Raw genomic sequence first — 27,366 nt, forward strand, 5'->3', positions numbered from 1 at the left:
TTGTAAATAAACAAACAAATACGGCAAAAGAACAACAAGTCCAAACAATGAACCGAGCAGAAAAATACGGCGAACCACTCACAAAGACATGCTGCCTGCTTAAGAAAACACAAATAAATGATGAATCCTGTTGCGTTGCACAACAGGCCGGGCCGTGCTCCCCCCAACCGGTCCGCCCGCGGCAGTTTGCCATTTTGCGATTGCAGTGCAATTGCAATGAGCAAGATATGTTACTGTGTTACCAGAATGTGTGCATTTTTTGTATCTGTTATTAAATGCGAACATCGTAGATTTTCCGTACAGCAAAAAAAATCATTTCAACGAAGCATGTTGCAAAAAATCATGTTGTTTGTTTGGCGTATACTGTTGTTTCTCTATTCAAACATTCTCTAACCGAAAGCGTTAACGCTCGCTTTCTTTTTACTTCGGTGTTGTCTCACTTGCTACCCTTATATGAAATTGTGCATACTCGGAAGCGTTGTAATTTTTATGCAATATTTCTATGGATGCGTTGTTTTCTGAAACGTCTGCCTGACATAACCAAATAAACATGAGGACGGTTTTGCTGTTTGTTCTACTGTGTCACTAGCAGACGATAAGCACGGTCGAACAAAGCAGTACAGTTGAGAGCTGGTGAATATTTTTCATTGGTACACTTCACCACCAATTTTTCGCATGGCGAGGCGTGTGCAGTACGTCATGAACAGTTGCTAGATATAAATTAAATAAGTACATGAGGCGACAAGCAGCAGAAGGAAAAAAACATATATATGATTGTATAAACAGCACTCACTTTCTGAAGCTATCATCAAACGTATAAGGTGAAAGAAAAAAGTTTATAAAAAGAACAAGATTTCAATGGTTCACCAGAGTGGAGGAAAACTTTGAGAACAACGGCAACGAGCATGTAAGCGGTGATTTTGTACGTGTTTTTTTCACAAAATTCAGCATGATGTTTGGTGCAGCTGTTTGCATTATCAGACGACAGCGACAAGAGCGTTCCACAACGGGACGTCATACAATGCACAAATGTCAATTCCGTGTACGTAAGTCCGTATGTATGTCGTTTGTCGTAAGCTTAATAAAGCATGTAATATTATAAATGTAGCGCAAGGGAAAGAGCAGCATGACACACAATAAACAAAGTCTACGGTGGACAAGGTAAAGCATAATGTTGTAAATACGAGTTAAAAAAATGCTAGCTCTTCATGGTTACCTCAAATGTAATCCAAAGAGATCCGGAAAATTTTCTAAATCATCATTTGGTATTGATTGATTTTGTAAATTTACTAAATGAAACAATCCTGTTGGAACATTTGTAAAGTTCCAACATTTGTCAGACTAGGCGATGTTTTGATCCGGTTTAAAACATATAAAAAGGGAGAAAAATCGCGGAATCGGCCCTTAACGACAAAAAGCGAACAAGTGTACAAGCGAATGAAAGAGAAAATAAAAACACTAATTTTTTGGCTCTGTGTTGAAGTAGCCTAAATAATTCAGTTCTCTCACTTTTTTTACTGGAAGCAAACGTTTTCCAACAAATCCCAATACTTACTTTTATTACAATACCATCAAAGCTGATAATTTCTTACGATCAAACGTTATAATCAAATCGTCAGCAAGTCTTCATGTCCCGATGTTATGAATTCATATTTATTTCCCTAATGGTAAGTTTACTTACGGTGCTCCATTAGCAATCTTTCTGAAGCGGCTCGTTAACGGTCATTGTTGGCAATGTTGGAGCTGGTCATTTGCCATTAAAAGTCAATAGAGTTCGCACGGTTCACCTTCACTGAAGTGACAATAACCATTACCGCCTTCGGACAGGTAGGAGTTATCTTAACTATCTGCTCACATTGCAGTTAAGATGCGATGGCAGGATAGTAGGGTATGCCTTTTTCCGGAAAGTTGATTCTGATGGGGTCTCAGGATCTCAAGGGACATTCGTAGGTCGTGCAGGATGGTTTCCCTCGTACGCGCTTTTTCCGCTCATCCCGCACCAAAACCAAAAATAAAAGCGTAACGAATCTTATCAAATTGCGCTTTTGCTTCGAAGCCGAAACCACTGGCACACGAAATAGATTTCGGGTCCGATTTGAGGTGGTGGTTGGTATTTCCAATTTGACTGAAATCATAGGGTTCGGTTTCGTTTCGAGCTTCCGTCCCTAGTTGGGTGGGCAAATAAAACGAACCAAAAAGGGGAGGTACGATAGTTTCGGCGCTCTCCTGCGACTCCCTGTGCTGTTTCTTTCATTAGCTATATCTGTAAATGAGAGCACCGGAAATTGTGTCATCGGTTTGTTTCTAACCGAGCCGCAAATGCGCGACGTGAGGGGCAAGATGCGTGGAAAACGGACTGGCCGTTGATTCGAACGGGTATTTTTCCGGTTCTTTCCTTTTCGTATGCGACAGCATATCATAGTGAGGCTGAGTCTGACCCAGGGGGAGAGTGTGTGCAGGAAATGGAGGATGGTGGCTTAGTTGTCGTCCCAGTTTTCAAAGACCGGAAAACGATGTTAAGATTGTCAATCGGCCTTCAAACGCTCCGTTACCGCTCCGTGCCCTTCGGTACAGATTAATATCAACGCCCGGATGGCCTGCAAACGCAAACGTAACGGCGTCTGTCTCCCTGCGGTGAAAGATAAAACATCAACCGAAAAGGCCCTACTAATGTGACCATCGGCCACAGCACTGAATGGAAGATGTTCTTCTCGGGTGAAACGAGTAGACCGAATAAATTATTCGGGTTGGGGAGAGACGAATTGTTTAGCGGGCTGGACATTCCCGCCAGCTATTACGAGACGCCATAGTATTACGTTGTGGTCTTAAGGAGGTGAACTTTACGCCCTATCCCAAAAGCCGACAAACAGCAGTTGAACGGAAAGTTTTAGCGCTGACACAGCACGAGTTCTGGGCGTACGGAGTAGTTGCACTTGTTTGTTCTTTTCCGAGAACCAGGCTCGGTTTTCATGATGGCAAGCTTTGGAACATTCTTTCGGTGCGGTAAGATTCATTGGTAAACCATGCCCATAAGGCTGGTAGCAAGGGGCTTGGGAAGAGCCGTAAAGTTGAAATAAATTATTCATTGTTTGCCAAACATCGATCCGAGAAGAAATCAGTCTATGCCAATAGTCGTGGTGGCACAGAGAAGTGGAATTAAAATTGTATACCAGTTAAGCAGGTCATACAACTTGGGACTCCTTCGTGTCACAATAGGCGGAATTGGTGTGCATTCAACAAAATTTCAACAAAGTTTGGCATTAAAAATGAAATAGTTGATGGATCACTTTGAACGATTTGATTGATTTATGTTGGATTTCAGTAACTAATGCTCAAATTCTATAAAACTACCACAAGTACGGGTTTTGTTGATTTGGGTTAGGAAAAAAAGGGGGCTATATTTCCGTTCAAATTCTAACGCCAATTAAACCATCCGGTCAGCTTACCACAACTTTCTATAATTGTTGTGGTTTAGTTAAAAGTCGACCCTCCGGGTTCTACACCGTACGCCGGCTACCGAAGTTGTGGAACGATCGAGCGTTATTTATGACGTGGAATACATTAAGCAAAGTGGCTACATAAAACTACTTCATACCCGTTAATCCTAGTCCAGCATTCGCTCTTTGAAACGAACCGGGTCCTACGAGATAAAACGAAAGAGGGAGAGGAATTCCAATTTGCAAAGCTTTTACTCGAACCTGTACTAAAACGGCAAACCCTTGCATTCTGGTTTCGCGGTTTTAGAAGGGATTCCGGATTTTTTCCACACACACACTCTCTCTCTCTCTCTCTCTCAAAAATGAGTGTGTATGAGAGATCCTGCCCTCGACTAGATAGGGAGATTTATACCGTCCAATGAATTATCACCTTCCGCTGCCCGAAACGAAGAATGTGTACCCAGAATTCTTCACACTACTCAGACTTTTCGGCGAACAGTCCGGTCACCCAAACTGCTCGTAGAATGGAAAACGTTTGCAGAGCGTTGCAGCTTTGCGGGAGTGAGGATCAGTGGGAAATAACAACAATAAAAAACAACAGACTCTCAACCTTACGCCAGCTTATGAAACGAGTTGAAGATTGCGATGCTTGGTGCCCCACTTTCGATGCAACATTCCACCGGCACATAAACCAGCTTATGAGGAGATCGTTTTTCATATTTATTGCTTCCAACCGTTCGGGTGCTACCGTTTGGAAGCACTATGTAAAAAATCACAGATGAAAGCAAGTTAATTAAAGCTCCAATTGAATGGAATTGCTTTTTTGCCACGTCAGCAATTGTGAATCGACCAACAACAATGGTTGCAGGAAGCGCTTTGAGTGTAGCAATTGGACGGATAGTCAATCGTTTCCTGAGTGCCGGAAATCGTATTAGTTTCGGTGCAATTGATTAATTATTGCAAATACTCTCTCCTGTGCTACGTCTTGTTGGCAACCGTAAAGATAGGAACACTAATGATGATGATAATGACTATTGCATAAACGCACAAATTTTGATGAGGAAGAATAAATTGATTCGGTACTTGATTCGGGCATTACCCAGATACCCAGAAATCGAGCAGAGTTGCATTTGGAAGGGCTCAAGCCGGCGGATGTGTAAAATGATTGTAATGGGAAATGGGATCATTTGCAATGAATGCTAAGAGCATCACTTGGAATTCTATTCGCTATCCTATGTGTCGGGGTATGAGGGGGGACTCATCATCATCGTATACCCAAATCAATCAACGGATAGAATGGGTTTCACGTTTGCATAGAACTGCGATTATGTGCAAAATGGTGTGTCTGTAAATGTATACATTGCAGCCGTTTGCGGGTGATTTTAATTCCAGTAAATTGGTAATTGGTTGTTTGATTACGTTGTTTACAAACGGGTTCATCAATTTTACTCAGCTTCAGCTCGTTTTTTGAACATTTTCAACCAGTGCAGTTTTTTTGTAGCTTTCCAGCTATGTTTAGATTGCAAAGCTAGTGTGAAGGATTGTGCCCTACACTAGATAGCTAAAACTCGCTACTCGAGTTTTCTATGGGATCAAAAATCAGCACAGTTACCATTTTTACTAGCAATTGTCAAGCAAGAGTTATATACAAGATGTGCTAGCTGGGTGCTATGAATATATGAAATAATGTAACTCGGCTGCAAAATCTGTGCTGTTAACTGAATTCCATAGTTTTAATTTCATATATTTATTATTTTGCTTTCATTTAACTAGTTTGAAGATTCAGCTCTTAGGTTTCACAGTGTTTTAAAAGGAGAGTCTGGATCTCTGTGAGACCAATGGGTACAAACTCATCATGAGCATATCTCAGGTGCAAAACTCTCTCAAATTGTCCGTGAGAGAGCATCTTTCGATCCAGTATGAGGCCCAGATCTCTCTCATTTTCAATTCATTCAATAGGAAAACCATTGATCATCAATATGGTTTGCCATGTTGGGACCAAATATTGTTTTAGTCGATGCGGCACAACCATGGCTTAATCACACCAACACAAATCTTCCAGTTTGGAGCATATTGTATAGATGTGTCCAGGCTGGACTTTACTCGTCTTTTTATCTCCATCAGAGGAAGTATCGGGATATTCACAGTGTACAGTATGTATAATGGCGGTCCCAATAAACTACCCTGAGGCACACTGAATTCCACATATTTTGTGGGGATACTGACTACGAAGTGCGATGCTCCGCTTACGATGCTTACAGTTTTGATTTGTACATTTGTTACATATTCTGCAATTTCCGTTATTATACAAATGTTTGAATTTCCTATCCAGTACAAGAACCCTTGATTTTGATAATTGATTGTGTAGATGGCGTTACGTAGTAAATCTCAATTGTTCAATCGTTCCTAGATAGCACGATTAAATTTATATTTCATATAATCTATGATGCAATGTAAATTACCTATGCGTTAGTGGCATTTCAATCCTTAACAGTTAGCTACATACAAGTTAATGTCAAGTTCCAAAACATGACGGTTTAATCATTGTGTTTGATCTGCGTCTGTGTAAATAGCTTTTAAATTTAATATATTTACATATTTTATACCACATTTTATGTCGCACGAGTAAGGAACAACTAGTTCTTCTAGGTAACGGTCATTCTCTTCTTCTTTGGCTCAACAACCGATGCCGGGGTCAAGGCCTGCCAGCCCACTTGTGGGGTTGGTTTTCAGTGACTTATTGATTTCCCCCCATAGCAGGATAGTCAGTCCTACGTATGGCGGCACGGTCTATTTGGGGCTTGAACCCATGACGGGCATGTTTTTAAGTCGTACGAGTTGACGACTGTACCATGAGACCGGCTACAGGTAACGGTCATTACAAATTCCTAATCAACTCATTTACCACATACATTTTTCATAAGCGAACGATAACGAAGTATTTTGCCAGCATTGGAAGATAATTAATAATTATTTATTTAAATTTAAAACTTTCATAATTTACGACGCACTCAGGTCACAACGCTTACAATCTTCCCGAGACAACTACAAATGAAAAAAGTTGGAGAGCGCAAGTTCAAGCAAAGCTCCACTTTAAGCCAGCAGTGTAAGATAGTTTTTAAAGATTCAATCACTTGCGACAATGTTGAGATCAACTCAAAAAGAAAACGTGAAAAAGACCTTTATTTTGTGTCTGCTTACAATCACCTGGGATTACGAACTGCTACCAACATATGTTGGACGGAATTATTTCACAATCGCATTGTTGAGTTGCTTTCAATGATTTTTGGAGCGGGAGTGAACGAGAAAGGGAACAACACATTATGTCCGGTGCAAAGCAACATGCGGGAAGGAGCTAAAATGCATCCGTGTATGATTTTTCGTTTGTTTTGTTGTTGTTTAAGTTTTTGCTCCTTTGGTTTTGGTAAGAGCCCTCCTGGTGCGTCATGTTGAGCTAGCTTTTCAACTGGAAAACCATTTGCAACAATTTGTAGAACTTCACCCGGGAAGCATTGTGATGCCTCAGTGATTTGGGAATTAATGGTTGAGCTGGCCAGTTGTTTGCAATTTTTCATCTTCTGTTTACCAGACTCAGTAAGTCCCGGTCTCCTCTGTCCCTCCCAAATCATTGCACTCAGCACCGCGCGTACCATTCTTGTGCCATTGACCGAATTCCATTTGCCACGGCCACATAATGTCTCCCTGGACTCATCCCTCCCAGACTCGAACCATTATTTTTAATGTATATTGTTATATTAAATATTTTACATTTATTGTTATTTGTCAGGATCTCTCTATTTCCGTTCGGCTCGGTCCAAGAGTTTCCGGTAGTGCGTAAGCGATTGTTTCGTGCTGGCCGTGGAGTCCCAATGAACCGATCTCTGAGTGTGTGCGTCAAGGGTCAAAGTTTATGGTGCCTCGGGACTTATCTACCGTTTTCTCTGTTCGCACTGCTATACGCATTTAATTCGCCAGAACTGCTCGGTCTCCCCAAACGGGCGAGTAATGGGTGGTTGCTTTAAACTGAATTATTAACTGGCCAGCAAGAGAAATACAAACGGAGAGACAGCTGGGAGTACATGCACAGTGTCGCACTGTGTTGGGACGTTGGTTGCTGTTGATTTGAGTGTTTGAATCATTGATAACGGGTTGAAAATTAGTACTCAATTCGTAATTAGAGCCGCTTTTTCCCACGAGCTTCCCTAATCATAATCGACCCGGGCTTTGTGCGAGGTTGGCCTTTTGCTTACAACTTTTTGATAAATTTTCAAAATATAGGCTTCCCGACTCGTTACTCTCGTATTGCAAATCGATCTCAGCAATATCTAGTTCTGATGACTTTCCAAAATTACAGCCCGCAGGCACAGCCCACAAACAAACAATAAACCAATACCGTTTGATTTGGTCAGGCTTAGGGTATGTTTTTTTTCGTTTTCTTTATCATCCCCGGTACACTCGATCCAGGTAAAATTAGCCTAATTTTGTGAGCAAACTTTCCAGAGCATTGCAACATCTGAGCAATCTGGACAGATGATGGTGCTTTTTGGTGCAAATAAAAAAATTGGTATCAGTTTTATTAGCTTCCAATTCACTGTCCTCTCGCTAGCCCATGACACTCATACACCCATGAAGCTGACAATTGCAAACTTGTTCGATCTGATTCGATCGATCCCTTAGGGCTGTCCCTTACCATATAAAAAAAGCGTGCCTGTGCCCATTAGTCAAACATTTTGGCTACAGCACCAGCATTGGATTTATTCGACATGGACGGTAAAATTTCGAGCAACGTACGTTTTCACGTAGATATATTTTGCAGGCTCGACTCAATCAGATCCTGTGACCCTCGTTAAAATTTTCTAAGAAGGTTAAGCAAATCTGCTGATAGGATCATGTGGGACACACGCAAACGTACATTTTCTGAAAGCACACCGGATGTGTAAAGGAAAATGAACGCAGCAAAGGCTTGATGTAAAATGGATCCATTTCTAACATCCCGGTGAACGTGTTGTTAAAGATGTGTTCGGAAGAAAGACGCACACCCGTATCATTCGTATGCGAGCAAAAGTGCTCGGCCATTTTGAACGCCTTGCTGAACTGATTAAATAGAAGGAGCAGCTCATCTTCGTCCTCAAATCAGGTGTTTGTGTTGGGCGGCAATGTTACAAGATACGGGATGATATGGGGAAAGATAACCACGAGACCACATCCCAAATACCGTCCCCATGTATCAGCGATGTCGCCCTCGGGTTATCCCGGGCTTTTCGTTGCAACAATGCTTTCTAATTTCTCTAGTCCCTCAAACATAAGTCGCCTCTAGCCGAACTGTCTCGAACGTAAGAGTCAGATGGTCCCAATCCGGCCCCCTCCATTGGGGTTTCTTTTTTTTCTACACTTACCCGCAGCACACGCTTCGGCAAGCCTCGGTCGTCCTCCTCGGTGATTTGTGTGCGATAGGACGATTTCTCAAACACCGGCGGATTGTCGTTTACATCGCGTACGTTGATCAGAACGGTGGTGTAGTTCTCCTTAAAATTATCTGAAGCCGTCAACCGTAGCTCATACTGGTAGGGGAAATAAGATTTTAAGGACAGGAAACACGAAGAAGCTTTATTGAACGTGTACCGGTGGATGGCGAAGAAATGGGTCGAATGATAGATGAAAACATGCATAATCTGACACATTTTCATCACATTTGGAAAGTAGGTATCTTTTTGGTCTTACCTTTTTGATCTTTTCATAATCCAACGCCTTAGCTACGTAAAGGGCGCCGGTTGTGTTGCGTATCGCAAACACATTGCCTACGTTACCGCTCGAGATCTTGTATCGTACACCGGACGCTATAATGAAAAGAGCAAGAAAAGGAATAGGGTGATTATAAGACCGGATGTGTCACTTTAAATGAGCTTTAAAGCTTTAATGGAGCACTAATACAAACGCATGGGGGAAACCGTACGATTCAAGTTGGTCCGACGAGGTGTTTCAAATCATGTATGATAATTAGCTCCTCCCATCCCAATCACATTCTTGATATTTTCAACTGAGCTGCCAATGCTGCGGTTGATTTGTGCCCTCCCGAGGAAAGGTTATGGAGCGATACCAACGAGTGCAGTACGTCTTAAGACAGTTCCCTGGTTAGCAAGTTAAACCACTGAAAATTCGCGTACGTATAGGCTATTAATTGTACTGGAGGCTGCAGTATCTCCTACACAGTCCTTCTACTCGTTGAGCAATTTAAACGATGAATTTTAAAAGATGTCATCGGCTTGCTCTGCAAACGGTACGCAATATTATTTAATAATCCATACTAACCGGAGGCTATCACGGTTGGCAGAACCACAGAACTATACAAATTTCCAAAAACCACACCACGATCAAATTGGTTCCAGCTATGAGCAAACCATACTATGAAGTTGCCTTATAATGTTTCAGAAGGTGCTGTAGTCCTTTCACCACGCAAAGGAATGGATTTGGTGAGTGAGTATATGTGTTGTATGCGTTGCAGAAATTCATATAAACCGGAAATTCCCGCACTCCGAACCATAGACATATTATTAGTTTGAGCCTATTATATTTTGAAAGGATTTAGCTTCAAAAATGCATTAGTGCAAATATATATTGTTAATTCAGTGTGACGAAATATATACCCAAAAAATATGTTCACAAAAACGCTTGTATATGTTCGTATGTTATTTGTAGTTTTTCCATCATCTGTTTTGTTGCATACATTTTTGATATGAATTTGTGCGGCAACGCAAGGGTGACGGCCAACACGCGCCTGCTGCCACTGTCGGCGGCTGTGTAGCATCCAAACTGCACAAATGACGGACAGAGCATCGGGTCATATTAATTTTTCATGTAAAATATTGTACATCCCATGTTGAGCTTCCGGTTCACCATAAAGGGCCGTCATCGTAGGCGTTAGAGCTGTGCGGTTGGATTTATTATGTTTATTAACATAAATTTTCATAAATTACTACCCTAACGCCTCGCCATTGTACACAGATGCATGTACATGTCGCGGTACGCGGTACAAGTCATGCAAGCTTGCAATGCAATGTTTCGTACTCCCGTTTACATCAGGTCCAGTTTTCGTGTAAGCGAAAGTGGTGGGAAAGGGGTGAAAAATTACAGCGTCAGGCAGATGGAGACGCTCCCGGTGTGCAGTGTTAGCACCAGTCAAACCATGGAGGATGGTTTTTGGGACTCGTAGCTCTGAAGTGATTGTAACAATTGCCGCCAAGTATTCCCCCGTCCATAGAATACTCTGTTTTGGGTGGTCAACTGCTACCTCTTGTTGCGTTTTCCCGCTTCACCATTGACCGTAAAATATAGCAATAGTTATGTTTGAGGGTAGAGCGTACAGTTTAACAAAGCGCCTTGATTTGATTAGAACCAGTCGTGTAAAATTAGATTACTCCCTGGAGGGAAACATGTTGTCAGAGCTTGCGGGGCGCATACTGAAAGCATTGTGGTGCTCACTGTGAGGACAAAATTTCCTCCCAAACTTTATAAAGCTTGCCGGCGCCATCACCTTCGTTGAGTTGTCGAATTAGACTACATTTATATTCCAGTCAGCGTCATGGTGGCGCGTGAAAGCGTAACTTTGATTGAATTATTATCGTTCTGTACCACTTTATTTGCGTTGCCAAATAGCTGCCGTTTGATGAAGGCTGGTGTAGCCAAGGTTCATGCCGTGTACATTGCATGTATTTTCGATGGTATGGGTTTAGAAAGTTGTTAAAGGAGGTATGGTAGAGAAATTTCACAGCTCCCGTATGATGTTCATGGAAGAAAGATTTTCAGGAAAATGCAATGTTTTAAACAATAACTTAATTGTTTTGCAGACCAGACCCATGATAGATGAAACATTTGATGGAAGCGATAATTAGTCAAAGATAGAATTCGCTGAGATTAAGTAATGATTTTCGTTGCAGTTGTTCAAAGGAATTTCCGAAATATTTCATTGATTTTTGTTAATGCTGTGTACTTGCAAACAATAATTGAAAATGATATTTATGTAATTCCCCAATACATTAGGCATTTTGACAGATATTTTTAAAAATGGTAACGATGTTTCTAGGCTGTGAAAAAATTCTTTACGCACAGGACACACCTTTAACTAAGAGATGGAGTCACTATTTACTCAACCAAACGCCTTTTTACAGGTCTTGGTGTGCCTAATGGTCGAAGAATTGAACCGTACAATTGAACACAATTGAACCGTCACAGTTCGGCAAACTAGGCCGTTCATACGAAAAAAAAGGTATGTTTTTCCGTGTCTCGTTTGGGCTAAGCTTCACTAAACAGGTAACTGTTTCCGGGATTTGTAAAGAAATCTCATCGTTGTCATTTTTTCCAGCCCCCATCCAATTATTCTTATTTGAAGCAAAACTTCACCGTCTGAACGATTTTATGCTAATATGACCATTACAAGCTGATTCTCGGTGTTTAAGTGGTTCATTGTTATCCACCTGGTACCCAACGAGTAAAGAGCTGATAGGTAGAAAAATGTTCACAAAAAAGAATTCAATTTGATGTTGGACCGTTTCGGGAAATCTATAACATTCCGATAAGGAACATTATTGTTCGAGCCAACATGCCACCTGACAACGAAATGTATTCGAGGTTGCCGTACAGCTTGGTGATTTAATCCCTCTCCAAGGATAGTGCTTCACCACTCGATCACAATGATGGGTGATGCTTTGATATGCGTTCGCTCTAGCAGAGCCTGGGCTCAACAACTGGCATCATTGTAACTGTCAGTTCCGATCATCCGGTGATGGCGCTTTTCGGTGACACGAAAATCCACTTCACCAATTTGGGGTCAGGATCAGTTGCAACAAAGAACATCCGACAACAGTTGAATAACGCAGATAATAGAAACTTTCATTTATTTGCACAAATTATTTTATACAAGTATTGAAAAACAAATCCAGTTGCTCACAAAGCAGCTATCTCTCTTCCACGACATTTCTTTCGGACATCCCGTTGTTGTGGACGAAATTAAGCTCAAAATTACATGCTCAATGTCATGTCGAGCGTCCTTTTGTTCGGTGCGTTGGTACGATTGAACAGAATCAGTCTCCTTTCTGCTTGCAACGTTAGTTAATGCTCCGTTCAACTTAGGCGAAGTTGTTTTGGGTCTGTTTGAGATGATGGATGATGGTTGCGATAACGGTGAATCCTTTCCTGCGGCGAGGTTGAAACTTGTATCACCAAATCGACTGCCACACACTGCGTAGATTTTTTCTGGTTATTCATATTTTCAAGTCCCACGTGCGTTGTTTGTGCATGTTTTGTTTGTTAGGCCGTGGTAGTTGCAACTCTTGGAAAAATTTGTGTTTATTCATCTAGTGAGGTTTACAAGCTGAGGGGTTTTTCATTTATTTGCAAACAAACAAACACACAAGACCTGTTTAGGGTAAGGTTAAAACATGTAGACCGAATTCAAATCAGGTTGTAAGAAAACGGCAAGCAAATTTGTTTTTTTTTGTTGATATTGGTATTCCTTTGGGCCGGTCGCGTGGTACAGTCGTCAACTCGTACGACTTAACAACATGCCCGTAATGGGTTCAAGCCCCGAATAGACAGTACCCCTATACGTAGGACTGACTATCCTGCTATGGTAACAATAAGTCACTGAAAGCCAAGCTCACTTCGCTAGTGGCTACAGGCAGGCCTTGACCGACAACGGTTGAAAATGCCAAAGAAGAATAAATGGTCTTGCTGGTAATTTATTTAATAGCATATTTTTTTAATATACAAAAACAAGAAAATTTATTCCATTTATGAGTAAAGAAACGTAAGAAAAAATTTAAAAATTAAATGTAGCTTGTTTTAAGTAAGATCATATCATTTTCTCGGGATTACAGAAACTGCAAAAGCATATTTTACACAGTATCCAATTTTATAAGTAGGACATGAACTAAAAAAACTATTACAGGGATGATCATATCTTTGCAATAAATAACAGAATGCTTCTGAAAAAAAAAGAATGTGTATGAATATATTTGTTAAAAGTACTCAAAAATCCCCACAGGAAACAAATATTAGGTCTATCATTTTGAAATCCTTGGATGAGATGGATATAGCATAATGTGCGTGTTTGTGTACCGTTTTTCATCTTCTTTGGTTTCAATAACGCTGATGTGATTTCTCTATTTTCTCAGTTCAGTTACTGGGTTTCTCCAGCTGCTGGTGCGATGTATCTCTTGAAAACCACGAAGAAACCACAAAAGCTCTTACTCTCAAGATGATTAGAGAAGATTGTGTGGTTTGTTATTGCCGATGGTCTGCGGTTCGCAACAGTACATTAGAGTAGCGCTTCACTTAAAACCCTTGGCGTTGGTTCGCGCTAGCTAGCAGCATCGCTTTGAGCTTTTCCATCCAACTTCGATGTGGTTTAAGAAGACCAATATTGGCTGATCTACTTGATGCATGGAAATCGGTTCCAATCATACTAGCTCATGCACACGCAAAACACACATTCACACATTCTCTTGCCCCCTTTCCTGCCCTTCGAAGCATTTGCAGCAAGAACAACGATTTGGACATCTCTCAGGTACATTCCTATCCACCACACGGATTTGCAATCGGGCAAATGGCTGGGACAGAAAATTTCCCCTCCCCTCATGCCATTGTGTGGCATCGACTAGGCATGCTGGTCTGCAGGTAAGGTTCGACTGTATGCGATTCACTATGCACCGTTGAACAGAATGCACGTGCAATCCGGCAAGTCCTCAGCGTCGAGCTGTTACGTTCAAGTTGAATGAATTTTTTTTGTTCTCCCTGCTTTTTTGTGTCTGTGTACATGGGACTTGGAGAAGTTAAGTTGGTTCGTGTCTTTTTTATTTCGTTTTAGTCCACTCTGCCTGATTTTTTTTTGTGGCTCTGCAAAACGCAAACCAATCATTCAACGGGTTAGCGTGTCGTCAACGTCGTGTCAAGGATAATGGAATGGAAAGGTGGTATAAGTCCATGCCAAGGTACATGTAAGATGAGCAGACAATAAAAGCAAAGGTATAGCAAGGTATCAAATGAATAAAACTTTTCAATTACCAGTGGCGGGGAGTTTTTCTTATTTTTTCTCTACAGTTTGCTGAATCCTTTTGAGTGCATCAATTCTTATGCGGTTTTGTGTTGTTTTGTCTGCTTTTTTTTGCTGTACTAATGGCATTTGCCATTATGTTTTATTTTTAGTTATGTACTTTTTTCGCTATTATGCAAAAGTGTAAATTAAACAATCGAACTTCTGAATGAGATTGTGTACAATCTATCAATATAATCATGAAATATTATATAGCAGAAGGTCAATAATCTGTACTGCTTGGGACAGTTTTCGGTTAATTGATAAGAATGTATAAGAGTCCGAGAAATGTCAATTGAATTTAAATTTGAATCTAACTTAAATTTAAAAATATACTGGCACACACAATTACTGGTAAATCAATGATTTATTTTATCGTTAGTATAAAAACTCGTAATTTATTTAATATAGTTTGAACAGGTATTTTTGAATAAAAATTATATTCGAAGATATCACTAGATTGTAGCTACAACAGTGTTTTTTTATCAATCTGACAATCTACTGCCAAGTTGGCCACAATTAAACAGCTGTCAAGTTTCAACGTACAGCAAAGTCGTCCGCCGAATATTTCTCCCGATTATAGTTTATGTAATTTAAAAAAATGGCGAACAATTGATGTAATACATTGTATTTTTTTACTTCTGCTTAATCTTGAAAATATTGCATTTATTAACTTATGTTTTTTATGTGTAAAATTTTAAAATAATTATTCAAAAAAATCATGAGCTTCTGGAGGACTTGATTTTTTTTTCTTCTTAAATTACTCCTTATAACAAAGAGCGTAACGCTTAAATATGTTATTTTAGGGGAACACCAAACCATGGTAAAAAATTTTAGAAAGAATTTTTTTATTTGTCACTATAAATTATAGGTTCTAAAGAAGCACCATGTTGAAATGCAACAAAAATAGCAAAAAAAACATCAATTGAAACCGCCAACCAGTCCATCCATTACAACATTTTTAACAATGCACACTGTACCATTTCCGCATTAGTCGAACCTTCCATCTGGTTCTTATGCTGTAGAAACATCTGCATCAGCCAGAAGGAGTCATATCTTAGAGCGCACCGGAAACATTAGACAGAATTTATGACTTTATTTTGAATGATCTGTACATCGTATCCAATCCGTGCTGTTACATCGCTTTCACAAGCACAACAAGCAACACGACAAATAGAGCAATATATTGCAGTCAGTGTCTCGGGACCCGGGAGATGCACAGCAGCTTCACGCCCTTGAAAATGCAATCAGTACCACAACTCGCACTCCACGGGACAACGAAAACGGGCACAATGCAACTTTTGTCATTTACAGTTGTTCTGTTGCGTCCCACTTTCCTATCGATGGGCAAGCTTCGAAAGCAGTCGTTAGCAATGTAGAACTGCATGGCGCGGAAAATGGCTGTGAAGATATGTGGTGAAGCGATGATTTTTCATTGTTGAAAAGTTTTACAGACTTTTTCCCCCAGTGCCATTACACTGGCAAAACATTCGAATTCTGCCTTTTGCGTTCTGTGATTGTTCGTGCAATTGGAGTGTTATTTTTTCTCGTGTTGGTTTTGTGAAGGAATGCCAAACGAATAAATGCGAACTGATTTTTGGCTATTTGGTTGCTTGCTCTCCCATGGGTAGACTGTCTATGTGCTACGCTTGCGTTGCGCTTGTGTTCGAGTGGGAGATTTTGACAGTTCTCACAACATTTTTGTACGAACAGTACAATGGTTGCAATCGGGAATGTGAAAGGTAAATTGCTATCAAGAGGATTTTTGCAACAAGTGCAGGTTTGTTGAGGATTGCCAAATTGTGTTCTCAACATTTGTAAAGAAAAAAGTTTTACATCGAGAAATGTGAATGCAAAAAAGAGCTGGTTAAATTCATTGTTTTGAACAGAGGGTGTTAAAATAAAACTTTATTTTGTCTAGAATCTTGACTATTTTGTCTAGAATGTTGAATGCATCTTTGTTCTTTTTGAAACATATCAAATTAAAAATCAAAAATGATCATTACGAGGCTATTCATTCTTCCGTTATGTTTTGTTTTTTTTTTTTCAGGCATAATCTAAAAAGCAAAATTCTTTCAGATTTTGGTAATCTCTCCCATGTGCCAGTCACGTTTTGCTCTATACAAACGTATTAACATGAGTGTGAATCGTGACAATGATGGTATCATTTATTTTAATTGTGGTACCTTATTACTGCAAAGACGATACCATCCTTACTGCTACTGTAAAGCATTTCCTGGGAGGATAGGGTCAACATCAAACGAAACCAAAATTAAGCTTATTTTTGGGGTGGCTGAAGCAATGAGACGAAACGAAAGCAGCATCATTCTGTGTTGGATACATTATCGTGCCAATGGTTGTAAAATGGCAGGGATATGCTATCGGGCCACTCTTTAACTCTTTCAGTAGCAAAACTTTGCCGTGCATAAACTGTTTAATGGGCAGTATTTGCTATTTCATAAAATATTTCAAGGATTCAAAGGATATGCGGTTATCCAGGAGACCAGTGACGTGAAACGAGGGTTATGGTTTGGAAGCATGTGCTATGTTTTTGTTGCTTTAATAATGTATTCGTGGACGCAATCGTAATATGAGATTTTTTGACATTAATGTATATTACACTGTGAAAAGATTACTGTATTCTTTACTAATCATTGTGTCCATTGTGCATGATTCTATTATTCAGCGTACCTTTTAGAAAAATCGACGTTTTATAATCAAATGAAACCAAAGAATAGCTTTTATTTGCCTTTTCGTTTTACCTATGTCAACACTGATTTCTTATCTGCTTCGTAAATGAGTAGTTTGAAACGACGAATGGTTTCTGTCCTTCAGCAAATCTCTATTAGGCCGCATGGTATTATATCAGATTAATTAAGTGAAGAGATCTTCAACGCCGCATACTGACTGCGCTTTGGAATTAAGCTTTGGGGATTTGACAGGTGAAATACTGCAAAGAGAGTTGTTTCATGGGCTGACGACAGGGACCTATTGACCGACCAGTGGAGATTGAAAATCCTCATCAACTGATCATGTCAATGAATTACACTTCATTCATCCCCTCCCTTATCGGGTTGTATAGACGATTTCTCCATGGTGACATAACAGATAAGTTAAACAACAAGCTGCGACTGTAGTAGGTGTCCACAAGATGGAATTATGCAAATAGGATTGGTTTGAGGCATATTTCCGTGTAAATTAATTATGAGCTGGATTGGGCCCCAGAAATAGACAAATAAAAGCTAGCAAGCCTAGACCAGAAAATCTCTTAAGCCTTGTCCATCTTTCTGAGTCGTTGTAAGCTGTCATTGATCATCATCGCTCTTTCCGGTTTGGGTATCGGCCACAGTAATGGATCAGTATATTATCAAATAGGATTGTGGTTCTTCACAAGCAAGAGGCAGCCAAGCAATACATGGAAGGAAAACAGTTTAGTCCAATAACGGAATGTAGCAGCACCGAATAGGAATCATTGATAAAGGAATCCTTAGAAGCACACAAAAGCAGTTTTTCCTGTGCATTAGACCAATAAATTTTTCCTGACAAAGGTTGAATTGCAATTGATTTTACCCTTCCTGCATCTCTGCAACCGGTCAGTCTACCAAACGAAATCAGATATCTTCCATCATAGTCAATGGCAAATCTTTTAGGCCCGGGGATCGTGGCAAAGCGGCTATGAAATATTCAAAACCCGAACCCTTCCGCCCATAAAACGTAAATGATACAACCCTTAGACATGCTTTGATCCCACGGCCTCGTGGGAAGAAACTGTAAAGTTTACCTATTTGGAGCCGTTTCGCATTAGTTTACAGATATATACAAGAAAAGGGGATGAATTCCTTTTTCATTGCTCGTTATTATGGATTGGAAAACATTTGCAAATATTTGCGTAACCATTTTGGTGTACGCAAATCCCTCGAGAAGCATGCGATGATGTTTTGGACCGATGTCAAAATATGCCAAAATATTTTTCCTTTCTCTGGTAGGTAGAGCTGAATAAGTTGAAAGATCGCTGCAGTTGATGATGTGTCATAGAGGAGACCTGTTTTTACCCGCAGGTAGACTGGTCAGATGATATAGGTCAGCTACCTACAAGCCATACGACTACTATCCTACACCCACCCCTACGAATGCTACGTTCAAAAAAGGAATGATTAATGAATAGTTGCTAGATGTACCAGAGACCCTACCATGCACTCTTTCAACTATAGGTCCTCCTCAAAAAAGTGCCTAAATGCCTTACTCATACAGTTAGCAATACCACTGCTTTCCAGTTGCCTGGGCTAAAAAGGGGGAAAATGGAAAAGGAGAGAGTGGATAGCAGCCATTCCAATAAAAAATATCACAACAATCCCTTCTTATCGTTGTATTGGAGCAGAAAAATGAAAAACATACGATTACGAAAATTCAAACAAATGATTTAATCATTATCACCACCAACAGCGGGAGGAAGGTTTTGATCCTTAAGTGACAGGCGGTCACCGTAATGATTGGTATTTCGGTATCGTCAAAATCAAACTTTAAACGCATTTTAATAAGATAAGCTTTAGAGAAACTTCTGGTTCCTTTAGTTTAATAAAAGCCTACTTGAGCTTCGCCCTGACTGCAACTGATGTGTGTGTACTTGTTAAAGTATCATTTTACGCTGACAAAATCGTAAAAGAAGGCCCAGTTAAAAATTGTTCATTGTATGGGAGGTAGGGGAAAAAATAAGGTGTTGAAAATTGATTGAAAATTGAATTCTTTTGCAATGTGTTTCAACGCTTCAGCGTATTTCGCGTCTTCAGTTTTTTGCATTCGGTAGCGTTGAAAATGCTGAAGTTTACTAACATACCTGGGCAGAACTGTATAGAGCCATTAGTGTCATAATTGATTCGTACCTGCATGCTTTAACGATCGGAGTGGGATGCCGTCGTGCAGGAAGCAGCTTTATTGAAATAGCATGACAGAAATTTAAACTCCAATGACAATAGATTATGGAAAAAATTATCTCGTTAGCTACGTTGGCACCAACACCACTTGGGCCGACTATTACATGCTACATATTGGTTGTTCAATAAGCTGGCTCATGAATTTTAAGCATGGTCTGATTTCAAAGTGTATCAAAAGAAACAGTACAATTACTTTGTTTTTCTGTAATAGCTAAACAAGTGAAAAAATGGTGTTTAAAGAATGTGGAAAAGCAATTTCAATCCTAAGCAAATACGAATGATATTGAAAATATTGTGTAAAGATGGTAAAAAAAGGTGATGAAATTTTTTGTGTGTTGCAATGATTTGTTTGCATTGGTGCGTCAATGATAAGAAGAAAATAGATTTATTCCATCATACAGAGAATGCTTTGCGCAAGAACGACTAGAAAAAGCTAAATCCAGTTGAATAAAAGGGTTTTCTTATAATTGGAATACAAATTGATTTCATTTATTTTCGTTTCACTTCTGTAGTTAGTTTGAATTGTAGCAATTGAAAGAACATATTTTTAGAATTCTAAAAGAGATTCATTTGGACTTTGATTACTTTTCTGTCATTTTGTTAGTTTATTCAGCATCATTTACAAGCAAACGAACGTTTGTAGAATTCTCGGAAAACCAGATGAAACATTTATAACTTTCGGATGGAACATAGCGCAAACAATCAATAAGGATGTAAATTTTGTAAATGTAAACATCATAGAGCAGGGTTTGCATTGTAAACTCATAAAGAAGAAAGAAATTGTTAGTATGTGTGGCAAATCTTTGATATCAGAAAACTGGTTTGTTTTGGATCGGATTCATGGAACGTTGATATCGCTTATAACTTTTTTTCTCACTGCAAATACCTGAAATATGCAAATATCAGAATTATTCTAAGTGCCCTTTTTGTAAAATCTGTCATTTAAAATCAAAAATTCTTATAATATCTTATTTAAATTATATCTTTTCTACTGTTAAAAAAAGATTTTGACTTAAAATGGTTTTAAAATACAGTAATTCATCAATTTACATCATTTTGATACGTAACATGAAAACCGAGGCAATGATTTTTTCGAGTATTTAATATTTAAGTAATTCCAACGTATCTCCTTTATACCTATTTCAACCAATTGTATGGTTATTTTTGACGCAAAAAGATATTAATTACAATCTTCATTACTTAAACTCCCTGAAAAGATGTTTTGAATAAATGTGAAATTTGCGTAGTGACTTTACTTTTCAGCTTTACAGCTCAAAACACGACTACACGATCCAAATCAATTACCAATATGCACAAATAAATTTACTCTAAACTACTTCACTTTCTATCAATTGAAATATAGGAGTATTGCATATCTTATTTTAATTGCTTGTTATTTAAATAAAACCCCTTGAAAGTAAACCGTGCTTTCACCTACCAAAGGCCACGCAACCGATAATAGAATTACGTGGGCAGCAATGATATTATACATTTTCAATTGAGCATCATCACCGCCAAGTTCAGATTAATTCAATTTGTCACTGCGATCGACACTATAAATGGTCGACGTTTAATATAATTTATAGTTCCAACCCACATCGCACTCGTTTACAGTAATGTGTGCCGTAGCTTTTTTCACGCTGTAGGCATGGATGAGCGATGATGCTAATTCATTCGGAAGGGTGAACTCTCATACATATATAGCCGGAGGTGCTCTCATATACTAACAGCAAAAACAAAAAATAAATAAGCGAACGGATTCACTAAAATAGAAGTGAGTCAAACCAAAGCATAAAAAGAGAATGGCTATTACAGATTGTTGATTCGTGGATGGGGAGCCCCTAAAGTCAAATATAATAGTTATGCATTTGAACACACACATATGAACCAATGAAGCTGATTGAATGATAGATTCTTTTAATCTGAGCCGAATATTGCCTGAATGGGTTGATAAATTGCAATCGTGTTCAATACGTTGGGTATGAAATTAAAAATTGGATTGCTTGCAATACATCACTCTGGCACTCCATGGACACACTTCACAACTATTCTGGTCGAGATGACTTTGATTTTCAATCGTTGTAATTAATGTTAGCGTGGAAATGGACCAGCATCGATAGTATTCATGGCCAGGAAAAAGCAATTGCAGGCTTAATTTGATAGAATATATTGTTTATTTTTCATTCGTATAGTGCCCTAGCTTCGTTCAATACGTGTATATGTATGAATAGAACCTTTATTTCTCAACACGCTATAAAAATATATATAATCATAAAACCATATAACCTACCAATCAAAATTACACCCTATGCTACGAACTAAAATCCTATGCAGGGTTGTATACATTGCTTGAATCATTCAATATATCTCCGTCAACTGCCCCATAAAAAGAGCATTCAAAGGAATAAGAATAAATAAAAAAAAACAAAAAACGAAAAATTGAACCAAAACCGAATCAATTGAGAAAAACTACCAACAATTTGGTTTCCTCAAAATGATGCTTGCTAAAGAGCTATTACTGACATTGAACGCATTCCAAGGCGAACCGTTGCCTTGCGCGTCCCTTGATCCATTAGCTTGCGTCCCTTAAAGCTTTTTCTACAGCAATCGAGTGCAAACCCGAATTTCTGTGCCCCGAAACAGAATAATATGGCATGATGAATTATTCATCCTTTGATTTCGATCCCGATATGAACCACGCTGGAGCCTTTTTCATTCTATTTACCCGGGTGCTGTAGCGTGTAGGTTATGGATAGCTCAATGCAACCCATTGCAACTACAGCATTCTTGCAAGACGAAAATTCGTATATGAATACGAGTTTGTATGCGCTGTCTACTGGAACGGAATTCTTATACCAGCACCCTAGATCGGTATGCTCAGCAGTAAAAGTTCTGGTCTGGTTCGAAAACTTTTGTGATAACAATAAATCCGGAAATAATATTCCACGCTTGGATACACACAACATCGCATGCAAGAATAGTGAACGCGATAGCATACAGAAGTGAATAGTGTGTATGTGCAATATAGCAGAAAAAATGAAAGCAACGGCATGCAGCGATTTTCTACGAGCACCCTCCGTTCGATGCTACGTTTGCATATTTTAACCAAGAAGATTCCTTCTTTTTCCTGTTATTTATCGATTTTGAGATGATTTTGTCACATTATTTTCTACGCAGAAAACTGGACCATCGCTATTTTGTTGGCCATATATTTATCCACTTCGTATAACCATGTGTGAAATGGGAGTTTTGGTAATATTGAGCTGTCTAAGAAAATGTCAAACGATTTGTATGATTAGCGGTATGCTCCGACTTGATTTGCCCGTTGTTTGTGCATGAAGTTAGTGAAACTTTTGCACCAATTGAAAAATAAATGTATGCATTTCTGAAAGATTTTTTTGCAGACAATCATATCCGCTACTTTTTCTAGTGTTGTTTTGTGATCTCAGTATATGACATTTGGTGTAGCGTCAACGAGACAGACAATTTAGTGAAACGATTATTTTGATGCTTGATGATGAAAGTTGCATTGTTTATTTTTCGATTGTTTACCGTTTCAAGCGTCTGTTTGAATAAAATAATATACATTTTTTGCACAATCATTTTACCAAGTAGTGTAATAAAGCCAGAATGCGAACTCTCGTTTTTTCTCTCGTAGATTTTTTTAAAGTAAATTATTGTATAAGTAACGCTTCAGCCAATTCAAAAGCTCATATTTCATTTGGTTTAGAAAGCTGCAAATTGACTTCCATCCAAAATCAGGATTACAGTTTGTACAGTTTGTAGCGGAAAGTTAGTGCTATTTTCAATGTGGTTCCATCGAAAGCGAAAACCTCGGAGTGCTATGAATCAAATCTAATAATCTTAAAGCTAATAATTGAGCTGCCAGTCCCACAGTCAGATTAAAAGGGTCGAAAACTCAATGAAAAATGACATCAATGAATCGATTTTAACTTCAATGATTTGGTTCACTGAATAAAGAGTCACTGATTACATAACACTAACTCTGCTTAAACTTTTGTCAATTTCATTTCTGGTTTCTATTAATCATCTTCTTTTGATAAACAGTTCGAAAACGTATATTTTGTCCTTGTTTAGTACAAATTTATAAAATTGATTGTATGAAGCATCATCACTTCCCGCATAAACATCCTTTTTACCAAATTGGACTTTTGTTTTAGTATGGTGTAAATGAGTACTCAGTACCTTGTGCTAGGAATTTATCCTGTTTTCTTGTGTGCTTGAATAAAGCTTTATTCTTGAAGTAAAAATTGAATCTCCTTTTAGCTCTCGCACGCTTTTCCAGGATAGCACTAGCTCATACATAAAACATGAACTCACTTTGGTTTTTCTTTTTTAAATAATCGTATCACACACGATGTATGACCGCCTCGTAGGCGAGCTACATAGGTTTTAATGTTTGATTTTCGTCTACATTTCGACTTGGGAGAAAATCAACGGTGCTTCAACTCTTCGAGTCAAGTTTGCTCGAGAACAGAGTAGTTTTTTCTCGTTTCGGTAAATGTTTGCATATGTTCGACGGTCATTACTAAGCGCATTGTAAACAAGGAAATATAATAGCAAATAGCATGGTTGAGTTATGAAGAACAGGGGAACGATCTCTTTAACTTGGAAGGGTAAGGAATTGATTTAATAAGTTACTTGTTGTACCATTGTACAGTCTTCGTTGAATGGAAGCCGAAGCGAGTACCAGATGTTTCTTTCAAATTGTCTAAGTGTGTTATTAAGATTGAGGTAAAATATAAATAGATATATTTATTCGGATTCTAATTCGGTTTGGTCTCATGCAGTAAACGAGTAATTTAAATTCAGATAAACTATTACATGGTGATTGAATTGCATCCAAGCCTTTAAGTTCAAGCAACAAACGTTGTACGCAATCAAGAGTATTTTTAATGGAATTCAAGGATTTTAAAGAAGATGTTGATCTTCGAAGCAATTGAGAAATGTTTGGAATAATATGTTACAGTTTCAGTGGTTTGTGTGCTTTAATTAGCCGTCAATCAACTTGAAAAGTCTATTGAACTTCTAACGTTACAACAAAGAAGCGATCGAAGTTAAAAGCACCGAATAAATAAAAGGATTTTCGGGATATGACTTTTTTATTGAAATATTTAAGTTAAAACTTTGACCAGTGTGGTATCAAGCTGAGTCAGTGAGTTTCAGAATTGTGCAGAATTTAAGGAACGCCATATGTCAAATTAAATCAACAGGTAGCTTTTGCAAGATAGTTTTTTCAAACCCACATATTGTTATGAACCGAAGTATGATTTTTAGAGACAACGCTTTCCCTTTTTGTGTTCAATAAAGTTGAATACTTTCAATGCTTTTTATTGACCTGAATTTTAATTTTCATTAAAATGAAATTTGATTTTATAGTTTCCTGAGTCCCAAGGTTTCCTGGGTTTCTTGTTTCAACCGTTCCAAGTGTACGAAAACGCAATTGGCTCCAAAATGAGCCGTTCCGGGCACAATATTCTTCTAATGAGCCATCAATAATACCGAGCGGACAGCACGCGTGTAAGGCCGGAAAATCGTTACTATCGCCTGATAGACCAATTGCACGATGATTTCCGGCATCGTATCAGGTCTCCTCAATATCTTTGCTAAACCATCCATTTGGCTGCCAATCATTATGGTCACGAACAGCATCGCCACTATCCACCTATACATCACCTATACAAAAAGGCCAAGCACGAACACACTCAGATTCACACAACAACGCACACACGGCGAGCATGAGCGATTTCGATTGATAATTAACTCCCAACGGTGATGTAAGCAACTGAAATCCATGTGGAATGAATGCTGCCATTGATGCGAAAGTGACGTAAAATCAATTGCCCCAGCCTAAACGCTCGTTCCGGTTAGCTTGAAATCTGTTTCCGGTCACTAGTAATTAGGTGCGTAAATCATGGCCACAAAAATGTTGGAGGTCGGGGTGAATTCTTGTGCGCGAATTTCCGTAATTCGGTACCAAGGTACACGGTTGTAGATCGTAAATAATGATGCGCCCTTTACACACTCTGTAGCAGAATACGGCCCAGCAGAGGACGAAGATGAGAAATTATTGCGTACCCGTCTTCCATGCCGAGCAGGGAGTGGTGCCCAACCTTTTTGAATCTTTTCCCCCGTATGAGGTACATGCTGGCTTTCATACCCCACTAACAAGTTCATGGGCGAGAGTAGAGCGTGGCAACCCATGGTATCAACCGAAATGTTGATCAAAAATTCCCCTTCAACCGCTGGTTTAGCGTTTGCAGGAAATTTAAGCAGGAAAAATGGCTCGTTGGTTCCAGCATTTCACTTACACAGTTGCTTTCAGTAGCAAGTTGATTGTTTATTTATCAGAAATCATTATTTATGATATGAGGTAATAATTCTTTCAGGCGGTACGCTTCTTTTATTGCACACGGTGGGGGATCGTTTTGGAGCCTAAACATATTAAAGAAATGCAGCAGTGTAAGTGAATAAACCCAAAACAGACAAAAAAGGTAATGTTATTCCCCTTAACGCAAGACAGCGTCTGACGCTTTACCTGATTTTTCCTCAAAAGTATATTTTTGGTGTACTTGCTGTATTTGTATTTGCTTATGAAAAAGAAAAATTCGTCAGTGTTATGATTTGCGTATACATCTAGTCCATTATTTTTCATCCAGTTGATTATTTTTTACGTTTTTCAATATGTGTGGTAATAAATCAGAACAAAATTTCTTTTTTATGATTTTGTGCGTTCATTTTCAGAAGGCTTTTAGTGTATCAGAAAATAGGAACAAAGCACCGCAAAAGTGTCGTTGTGGCTGCTATTTTTTGCCTGTATTTCCTGCCCTGTTTTAGACGCTCTCTCTCTCTCTCCCTCTCTCTCTCTCTCTCTCTCTCTCTCTATTTTTCTCTCTCTTTCTCTCTCTTTCTCTCTCTTTCTCTCTCTCTGCCCTTCTATACCTCTTTCTTTCTCAACAAATCTTCGCTGAGTAATATTTTCTCATACTTTATCGTCTTTTGTCTGATTTTGGCGCGGTGACAAAATTGGGGCCTGAGACCCGAAAAGCTCTAAATTGAAAGTGATATGCCTCCTTCATCGTACTGGATGCTTTCAGCCATCCATCTGATAAATTCATTTTTCTTTTCCGTCTACACCCGCTGCAATCCTGCGTTGAGACAAACGAAAATTTTGTTCGGTTTGCTACCCCAGCCCACCCAACGGACTCGTTAGCAGTAGTTGACAGTAAACAGCAATATTAAACGGGCTGTAATCAATAATAAATGATTGTCGTCTGTTTTTGTGAGAGAGTGGAAAAGATTAACTACATTGCCCGGTGACGTGGCTCGGTGTCACGCGATCTCGAGTCATCGTTCCCTGTCTAGCACTGTCTTTCTTGCTTTGAGACAATGAATACGATGTAGTTATATATTGGAAGTAATTTTTGCCTTACGCTTACGAGTGAGAAGGTTACCATTCGTCTTTCCCGTTGTCAATGCAGCTACAGAGCGTTTGATGTAATTTCATTTTTTCTGATACTATATCCATTTCCGTTTTAAGTTCGTGGAATGAAATTTCAGCCAGTCATTTGTTGTCATTGTAGAGGAGTTTTCTAGCAGCTATCAAAGTGGGTATAACAAATGTAATCACCCGTCCTGTCAAAAATTGACGTTCAAATTTAGTATTTGGTTATAAATTTGGTTAAAACATGCTTTGAGACCACCTGATTTACATGCACATTGATTCTAGATTACACCACCTGATATCTTAAATGAACATTGGAATTAAAGAAAACACCATTTTGTTTTGCCTTATTTTTTCAAGCATGTACTAGAATCTAATTTTAGCTATGAGTCTAAAATAATCTAGGTCGAAAATCGCAGGCTAATTTTGTGTTAGGTTTTGTATTTA

The 27,366-nt window shown here is 38.9% G+C and overlaps 1 protein-coding gene across 8 annotated transcripts in view; it reads right to left on the reverse strand.

Annotated features, from left to right (window-relative positions):
* LOC121596054 (neural-cadherin-like) overlaps nucleotides 1-27,366 on the reverse strand; it is a 253,400-nt gene that overhangs the window by 15,480 nt on the left and 210,554 nt on the right. For all 8 annotated transcript variants that reach the window (XM_041920654.1, XM_041920652.1, XM_041920651.1 and 5 more), the window contains 2 exons: nucleotides 9,159-9,274; nucleotides 8,834-8,998 (listed from right to left, as the gene is read on the reverse strand). In XM_041920654.1, coding sequence (XP_041776588.1) covers nucleotides 8,834-8,998; nucleotides 9,159-9,274 — 281 coding nt within the window. The remainder of the gene's footprint in view (nucleotides 1-8,833; nucleotides 8,999-9,158; nucleotides 9,275-27,366) is intronic.

This window comes from Anopheles merus, chromosome 3R, assembly GCF_017562075.2.
Source record: "Anopheles merus strain MAF chromosome 3R, AmerM5.1, whole genome shotgun sequence".
Taxonomy (NCBI): Eukaryota; Metazoa; Arthropoda; class Insecta; order Diptera; family Culicidae; genus Anopheles; species Anopheles merus.